This window comes from Strongylocentrotus purpuratus, unplaced genomic scaffold (genome assembly GCF_000002235.5).
Source record: "Strongylocentrotus purpuratus isolate Spur 01 unplaced genomic scaffold, Spur_5.0 spur5_scaffold_17, whole genome shotgun sequence".
NCBI classification, from domain to species: domain Eukaryota; kingdom Metazoa; phylum Echinodermata; class Echinoidea; order Camarodonta; family Strongylocentrotidae; genus Strongylocentrotus; species Strongylocentrotus purpuratus.
The window spans coordinates 19,622,816-19,632,703 of NW_022145602.1; the positions used below are offsets into that span (position 1 = coordinate 19,622,816).

Below are 9,888 nucleotides of genomic sequence, written 5' to 3' on the forward strand. Positions count from 1 at the left end.
CAGTAACCTTGTGCGAGACCTATATTTCTATTGGATGTAGAGTAGGGTATTGTAACTACAGTGGCCTAGGATGTTTTGATCTGTTTTCCTCCTTTTAATTTCAAATTATGCCTGATCATAAATGGATACATCTGTATTCATTTTAGCAATGTGATCTTACAATGTATTTGTACACAATACAATACTATTTTATAGGTCATTTGTCATTTTTCATCCTATGGATGCTGCCTTTCAGCTCTCATATATTGAAAGTACATAATTATATAATACATGTTATGAATAAATAAATGTACTAAATGTGTATATTGTCCTGTACAGGGTTTTGTGAGTTGATATAGGTGTAAGGGGAGCATGTCCCCCCCCCCCCCCCACACACACTCAACAACAGAGTGGTGTGGGGAAAAAAGAAACAGAAAAAAAAAGGACAAGAAAAGAAGCCACCTGAAACCATCTCTCCCTCAATCACTAGTATAGCAAATAAAAGGGATTTGTTATGACAATCAAAATATCTCTCTAAAGTTGAAAACAAAATAAAATTGCCAGAATGCTTTTCCCAACTCAAGTCTTAAAATACTTCTGAAACCATCAAAGAAAAAACGAATTCCAAGCTTTGTTTGACATTCAAAATAATTTATTGCAAGGACACATGTACAAAATACTGATCTGTATGTTGAACCTCACTCACCCGATGCCTGTAGCATCAAGATCACTTTTAATAAAAAGATTCCAGAATAAGTTTACAAGGGCAACTTACTCAGCAATATGTAGTGCTAACATCTAACAATCAAATTCACAGTCACACTTCAGTCCCATTTATAATGCCCGGACATGAGGAAGAGGAAGAATAAGGGTGGACACAATTACCCTTTTTATACCACAACTATCTTTGGAACTCTCTACCTGTCCAACTTCGAAATTGTAACAACATTGATACCTTTAAATCTGAACTCAAAACCTATCTTTTCCGGCAACATTGCGAATAATATGTGACATATTGAGGGAGCCAGGCGCCTTTGAATGCTTTTGCAGATAAATGGCGCTATACAAATGCTGTTCATCATCATCATCAACTATATTTTGTGTGAAAGAGCCTCATAGAGGTGTTACAAAAAGGTCGTACTGAGAGGTTAAGGACTCTATCTTTAAAGTGTCACAAGCGATATTACAATTTTGTTATCAACAGTCCCACATATTGAGATTTCTGTTTGGCCTGTCCATTCCTATTACTAGCATCTGTTACACTCCACAATTTGGGCAGTTCCATACATGGTGGCTCATTGCTGTAGGTTGATGGTGAAGGTTCATTTAGATGTCTCCAATCAACATCAAGTGATAACTCCTACAGATCAAAAGAATCAGCTTTGACATGTGTCCTCTTCAACTCCATCGACATAAGGCTTTGAGCTATATACAGGTCCTGCAATAAAATAACAAGTAATAAAAGGAAATTATGAGCTCGCTAAAATGGTACCGACCATCTCAAATTTTTTTTTTTGTGCAGATAGAATGCATAAAATCACCCTCAAAAACCTTTACCATGTATTATCTAGGTTAAAATTTAAGCAGTATGAAGAAAATTAAGGATACATAGAACCCAAGACAGGCTTAATATGTTCTGTGCTGCGCTACTCTATGCGAGCACACGTCCGAGGAATTTGGTCATTACCAGATATTGTGGTGTTATGCACAGAAAGGGACATAAATAGTGTCATTTAACTTCATATTTTTCTGACTCAACTTAAGGCCCATTAACTGAATAATATTATGAGATATATTGATCATTATTTGTATGGTCGGTTTCATGCAACTTTCATTGAGCATTCCATGGCCAAATTCTTTGAGGGTGGCGGTTTAAAGTTGATTAAAAATGAGGTTAATGTGCATGTTAAATAACAAAACATTACATTGGTGAAATTTAGGTTCCATACAATGACCATTGTCTTGAATGGCTTTCCTTCTTAGGCTGTATCACACTCAACCCTAAAAAAAAGATTTTGTATTGCCCTCTAGATGCCAAAACATGGGTCAGTCGGTGAGAAATCTTCTTTTTTTAAAAACTTTGGGCTGACATATGTCAGTTTTGAAATTCAACATTTTTTTTCTAAAAAAGGTAAAAAACAAAAAACCTTTTTTTAAAGCTGAAGAAAGGCAAGTCGGCAGGAGTGGACAACATTTCATCAGAGCTGGTCCAGGCAGGAGGAGAGGCCATGATTGAAATGTTGCTCATCATCTGCAACAAGATCTGGCAGACAGGAGAGTGGCCATCACCTTGGACTCAGTCCCTGATCATCACTCTCCCGAAGAAGGGCAACCTACAACTATGCCAAAACTACCGTACCATCAGCCTGATCAGTCATCCAAGTAAGGTCATGCTAAGAATCCTCCTCAATAGACTGAAGTCACAAGCTGAGGAGATCATCAAAGAAGAACAGACAGGTTTCAGAGCAGGAAGGAGCACAACTTCTAAATCTTAGAATACTCTGTGAGAAGTACCTGCAACACCAGCAAAACCTCTACCACGTCTTCGTGGACTTCAAGAAGGCGTTTGACAGAGTTTGGCATGCAGCTTTGTGGGCAACCATGAGGCTGTATAACATCAATGCCAACCTGATCAGAACCATCGAATGCCTCTACGACAAGGCAACCAGCGCAGTCTACCTTGACAACAATATAGGAGAATGGTTCCGAACCACAATCGGAGTACGTCAAGGATGTCTACTCTCCCCCACTCTCTTCAACATCTTTTTAGAGAGAATAATGGATGACGCACTAAAAGACCAGGAAGGAACAGTCAGCATCGGAGGCAGGACAAGTACAAACTTGCGTTTTGCTGACGACATTGACGGCCTAGCTGGACAAGAGCAAGAGCTTGTCAACTTGGTAAAGCACCTTGAAAAGGCCTCCAGGTCATATGGCATGTAGATCAGTGCAGAAGACACCCGGTTGATGACAAATAACACCAATGGCATCAGCACCGACATTACCGTATATAACAAGAAACTGGAGACAGTCCGTAGCTTCAAATATCTGGGAGCTATAGTATCGGATGAGGGATCCAAACTTGAAGTACTCTCCAGGATAACCCAGACCACAGCTGCAGTGAAAGTCATTTGGACAGACAAAAACATTGCCACCAGCTCCAAGATCAGACTGATGCGCTACCTGGTCATGTCCATATTTCTGTATGCATGTGAAACGTGGACCATAACAGCAGACATTGGAAGAAGGATACAGGCACTCGAGATGAGATGTTTCCGCAAACTCCTCGGTATCTCGTATAGAGATCACATAACCAACGATGTAGTGAAAAACAGAATCGAAAACGCCATCGGGCCGTTTGAAGACCTCCTGATCTCAGTAAAAAGACGTAAACTGAAGTGGTACGGGCACGTCACACGATCATCTGGACTGGCCAAGACTATCCTACAGGGAACAGTACACGGAGGAAGACGAAGAGGCAGACAGAAGTAACGATGGGAAGACAACATCAAAGAATGGACTGGCCTTGACTGGAACATCATACGGAGGAAAGCTGAGAACCGCGAGGAATGGACGAAGCTGGTTGTAAAATCTACAGTGGTGCCCCAACGGTCAACCAGACTACGGGACAGATGAGATGAGATGAGATAGATTTCAAGATTTTGGGGTTGGTCGCAAAGGGCAATACAACATCTTTTTTTTTTATGTCTCATTATCGTGCCGATTTGGCTTTTGCGATATATACCCTTGTATCTCACTCAAGTCCATTTACTTAGATGTGTTACAGTAGGTAACATCTTAGACAAAAAAAGCATAAACTAGCCCACAGGTCCATGTTTGTTTACCTATATTCTAAGTTGCTCTAACTAAAGTATGCATCAATCCTCATCATCAGGGGGAATTCCCAGCTCTTCATCGGTCCACTTCGAAGGATCTGGATACTCAAAATGACCCTGAAAAATACAAGTTCAATTTAGCATAAATTGCAAATAGTTGCTATTTGAATGGTATAATTTAACGATATTGACACACACAAAAATGCATGCACTGTAGGGTACAAATAAAGAGTTGGGCAGAATGGGGATAACTTAAAAAAAAAAAATTCATTCTCATATATTTTGTATTCATTTTTAATATTTTCAAATCCAGCATAAACGCTTTGTCATTCGCATTCTCCTGAAATTAAAATCGTTTTAATATAATGGTCCATGTAATCATGTGGGCAATCAGTAATACTTCAATCTTCAAGGAAATGGAAAGAATTATAATATACATCATACATGCACATGTACATGTATGTACATTGTATGTGGATGTATTTAAGCACACTTTCTCCAAGGGGGCAAAGGAAAAAAAAAAAAAAGGGGGGGGGGGGGGCTTTCCTGCCTGATAATTAAATTCTAATTTCAAAACTGGTGGACCTAATATATACAAGGAGACCTGCAAAATTAAGGTGTCATCAGGCTTTTACCTATAACCAACATGTACAAGGCTACAACAATTACGACATGACAAAAGATAACCAATTGTATATTCTGAAATATAGACAACATGTACTAAATGAAGTTATGACAATAAAGAAACGATCAACAAAATAATGTAGAATGTACAGAAATGTGAACAAGCAAAGACCAATTTGGATGAGTATAAAGTAAAGTGATTGGTAAAGGTACCAAAGATATTGAAGATAAAATTGAGGACTAGTCATGCAATTATAATATTGTGGAAAAAACTGTCTGGAAGCAATGGGGGGAAAAGTTGATTGTGTAGACCTACATGTACATGTTATGATGTATGCACACATATGGCATGAAAATTTTGTCCAAATCTTTTACTGGGTAAGCCATTTCTTATCACATATTGAATAGGAGGGTATTTGACGAGCAAACCTTTTCAGGGGAAATTTTTGCTATGATATTCTTCCAAAACTGACTTAAAAAAAAGAATGACAGCTCATAAACTATAATTTGTTACCGGTACCTTTCCTTGCACTCAACCATCTCACTAGGCATTTCTTCATCAGCTTGAAATCGCCAAATAGCCCGCTATTTCTGATTTGGGAAATAAGCCCGAAGTTACAAATTGCATCTTCATCAACTTGAGACTCAACCTCAAATCTTGAAACTCGAGATCAAGAAATCTGCTCAAGATATTTTGCTCAGCGTTCGAGTCTTCAGCCCAAGATATCTTGGGATGATTATCTCAACCAAATATCCCTCTAATTGCAACTGCCGGGCTGATGAAGATGCAAATTAGCTGGACAATTTGCGATTGGGATACTAAAAATGGCGGGTTATTTGGCAATCTCGAGCTGATGAGGACAGGCCTGTTAAGAAACTTACAAAGACATCGGCAGGCTCATGGTAGAACCTCCAGAGTATCCAGAACCACATGGCCGAGACGACGGCCATTCCTTGAATCTGTCTGGTCCTAGATGGAGCCATGGCGCCACGGTACACTGCACTACCACTGTATAAATGACATATAAAAGGTAGTAGTAAACATCTTCTTCTGGATACAACTTTTGCCAGAGTTCTAGTTACGGGTCATAGAGTGAACATGGTGAAAGTCAAAGTATGGATATGATTCTGAATTAGCAGTAGGAGCACGAGTCCGACAATCGTCCTCATAAACGAGGATATCCTCATAAACGCAGACAAAGTGCGTCCTCAAAAATAAGGACCGTCTGCATTTTTGCGGACGTTTTTTTTTCATCGGTGCTCTGCAGGTTTCGGGTTACTGAAAATAACCCTAGTTCACCGTCTACTTTTAAGGGTTGTCCATCTTCCCGAGGACTTATCGCTCATAATGGGAAAGTCTCTGTAGTAGACTAGAGACCAGAGTACCAATCCACTCATGGACATCCATTGAAACTGTTTAACAATCATCACAAGCTAAATGTCAGAGGCTTGTTTTTTCAGTAAACGTGTCATCGAGCTATGGAATAAACTGCCAGAACCTCTAGTCACTGCTCGCAACATAGGTATCTTTAAAACTGGTCTAGATAAACACTGGCTTGTCAAACAATTTCATGTAACCTGACATCCACGCATTATGTCTTAAGTCGCATACTGACAAATGAACTTACTTACATCTTGGAAGACGACCGGGGGGCCGTTTCTCGAAACCGTCATAACTACAAGATCAACGGCGCACAGTTTTTCCTTCATAATCATTTTGCCTTCGGCGTAGACTAGAAGGGATGAGATTGACGGCAGCGAGAGTTTAACACGGCTTGCAAGATTTTCAACATGGATGTCGATTTTGACCCATAGTTTCGGATTATTTCAATCAAGTTAGTAAGTGGAACCGATGTATTATAGCCTACATGTAGGCCTAATTTAAAATTGGATATGGACGAGGTAAAATTACATTTTGGGGGATTTTGGGGGCATAACAATACGGCCGTGGCAAGTTTGTCATGTTTGTGGGAGGGGCCTAGCGGCTAAAATCTAGCCGTGATATCTTCAACATACGATGGTATAGGTAGGGAGGCCAATGCCCAAATTTAACTTTTTAATTACTAATTTGTTTATAATATTAAAACTAAGATTAAAAGAAAGCATTTACTTTCACTAAGAAAATCCACCCATCTGCTGACTCCAGAAGTTCCATCAAATAGGAGATATCCAGCTCTTTTTATCCAGCTTCCTTCTACGCCTATCCGTACGTAAGAGCCTTGAAACAATTATATTTCATGTCGCAAAGTTACGTTCATAATTAGACAGGCCCGAGGGACAAAGTTCATGATGAAGTTTAAAACTTTGCGCGAAAGTGCAATCACTCAACAGCGGCTAGCCTTGAATCGGTCGCACACGTACACACCGACACAGGCAAGCCTTCAATGTGCGAACGATTACATCTTCTACTACTACGAGCCGAAGACGATGGTTCAAAAATGAAGAAGAGATATCAAAATTGGCAGGAAAGAAATATATATAATTCATTGATATTTACCTTAGATGAGTAATCCAATAATTTGATTTCCTCATGAGTATTCCTTATTATCAACGATCGAGAAGTTACGAGGTCCAATTAACATCCATCTTGCAGCGAGCACAATCATAGCGCACATCCATGCATGCAGCGTACGTGTACTAATATTTCTCTCACTCTCTCTCTCTCTCTCTCTACCTTTCGCTATACGTAACATACACACTCACTAACCATGTATCATACAACACACACCTTCAAATCATGGCTTTCATTTCAATTCTCAATTGGAGTATAGAGTGCTCACGCAGACTTTTTTTTTTTACTGAAATATCTTTTTTAACACTTCTCCTACATTACTGCATGACACTCGTATCTAGTGCTGTGAGATTAAGGTACTAGGGTCTATAAATAAGACTACGCTTTGCGCACGATCTGACCGGAGCTCAGACATATGTCGCAACACCCTTTATTTTTGGCGCGAACAATGACGTCACTGTTCACAGTTTTCCTTCTCATTTTGAGATGGATGTATATAGGGCTCAAACCAACGCAAGATTGACAGAAACATCGTACTCTATCTACTTTCGAATGTTCAGTTTGTAAAAATCTGTATTTAAAAAGATATAATCTTTTTTCTTTATATTTTCTAGAGTCTAGTTGTTAGTAGGGTGTCTGAACGATTTTTCAATTTTCAATTTGGGATCGTTTTTCACCATTTTTGTTTGATATTTGAATAAAAAATGTTATCAGAATAATACATTTCAAATTTCAAGTCTCACCGATGTTTCTATCAAAAGTTACAGCCCCTCCAACACGCTGGTATATTCATATCATTTTGGTCAAAATCGACGAAAAAGACGTCCACGCAGAGTGATGTTGTTTTGCTAAATTTAGCCAAACAGCTGTATCGCGCGATATGCAAGCGTATGCATATCGTACGCATGCTGCTAAGCCAATCCGCGACTTGCAGCTTGAGCTACGCTGTCTCCGCGACATGTGCGATTGACTAGTATGGTTGGCGTTCGTCGCACAATAAACCCGGAAGTGAATGCACGTTATAGTCAATGGCAATATCGCGGAGACAACGCACGTTGTCTCCGCGATATTGCCATTGACTATAACGTGTATTCACTTCCGGGTTTATCGAGGGAATTGCCAACCATAATTTCAGTCACTATAATGTGTAATTGAATTTGGGTTTCGTTCGTGCGCGGAGATGTTACGCGATGTAACCATGGTTTGGACTGAGCGGAGCGCACGCCTCCTAATTAGCTGATCCACCAAATAGCGAGAAGGGTATTTTTAAACTGTTATCAGTTGTGATCCCTGGGGGCTAGCGAAAATATAATCACATAGAATTGTTCCTTAGGACTGGGACTACTTATCGATCGGGGCGTCATATCTCAAAAGTGACAAACCTCAGAGTTAGCCAGGACACAATGTTTAAATTGCTGTTTTGACCAAGATATTTTTAGAATTTCGGGGGCTACGCCCCTTTGGAAATATTGGAATTCACCTGCTCTTTCATATGACACCTCATTCATTGATTATCACCTTCAGGATCACAACTGATAAAGGTTTGAATCTCGATTTGAAAAAAAAAAATTGACTTTTTTTGCATGGTCGCGCAATGCACGTAGGCTGCATAGGGATGCGTGTAATCTCTATGGGAAGAATTTTAGCACACAACATCGGGTGCGCGATCAGACACCCTATTGTTAGAAGTGGCAATTGTGAACATCTGAAATGTTGATCTCTATCAAAAGTTCTTTACTCAAAACGGATCCCATATTTTTAGGGTCTACCTTCTGCCAATGAGAAGGTTTTTAGTGAGCAAACCTCTACGCCCTCTCTAGGATTTTCTTAGTCGGTGGTGCGAGTGCGTCAAGGTCGTCTGCAACCACAATTATTGGATTAAAAACGTCAAAATCTGCAAGATTGTCAGCAAATGGTGAAAGACTGTTACAGATCCATGATTATAGGTAGTCTATGTTGTGAAATGTTTAATTGTAGGATATTTTCTTTTCTTATTTTCTTCAATTTTTATTTTTAGACTCTAGATAGAGGTCTAGGCCTACATCATTTTTTTCCCTTTGCTAATTTTTTGAAGTGGGCGACGAGCGCACAAATCGTAGGTGTAGAAGCCTTACGCCCGGGCATTGGCCTCCCTAGTATAGGCGATCGTTCAGTCTCTATAACCGGAGGTCTAGTGGAGCCAGACGTAGTCTCAGTGGAACAACCGACGATTATAGAGACTGAAGCTTTCGGTCTATACACAAACGAGTCCGTCGTACTACTAGTACTACAGCTACACACACTGTGAATGCATTCATTGACCATTTTACTAGGCCTAGACTAGTTGAATTTGAAAGCAAATTAAAGACCTTAGTAGTTACAGTTATAAACCTTTTACACGGTACTTACTTCCTCGAAGGTGCAGCTCTGTTGATTCCTGAGATCATACGTAAGCCGTGATTAATTCTGCTTAAACCAAACATTTTGGAGTCAGGAGGGAAATGGGTGAAAAAAACAAGCAAAATACGAAGTATTCGTCCAAGACGTGCATGCACAATCACCGTACGCGATCGATCGATCGGACAAAGCTATGGTATCTTTAAGATTCAAAGTATTTCAGCCCGGGAGGAAAAATATACTTAGCTAGCTTAAAGTGGGCGGGCGGGCTGGGTTCGGCCCCCCCCCCCCTCCCCCACCCACTCAGTGTTATTTAAGGTACGCATATGCTTGTTCCCTCTTTTTGAAAGCACCCCCAATCTGAGGACTGCCAACATTTCCGAACCCCCCTTTCGCGGGTTTTTCGCGGCTTTTCCTGCCTTGGAGACCCCCCTAAATTCGGAAAAATGCTCAATTTCCCCCCCTTAATTCGGAATAATTTCTCAGAAGTCCAAAGAGATGAGAGAAAAAAGAAAAAACACCCCCTTTTTAAAGATATGTCTGGGTGAAAAGTCAACCCCC

General features: G+C 40.1%; 1 protein-coding gene across 1 annotated transcript; it reads right to left on the minus strand.

Moving 5' to 3' along the window:
• Positions 1-1,074: 1,074 nt before the first annotated feature.
• LOC764410 (NADH dehydrogenase [ubiquinone] 1 beta subcomplex subunit 2, mitochondrial) lies at positions 1,075-9,499 on the minus strand. Its single transcript, XM_030987846.1, has 4 exons — positions 9,340-9,499; positions 5,322-5,448; positions 3,825-3,932; positions 1,075-1,417 (listed from the first exon to the last, which is right to left on the minus strand). The coding sequence occupies exons 1-3, from the start codon at positions 9,411-9,413 to the stop codon at positions 3,858-3,860; spliced, it is 276 nt and encodes a 91-aa protein (XP_030843706.1). The 5' UTR covers positions 9,414-9,499; the 3' UTR covers positions 1,075-1,417; positions 3,825-3,857.
• Between the last annotated feature and the right edge of the window lie 389 nt (positions 9,500-9,888).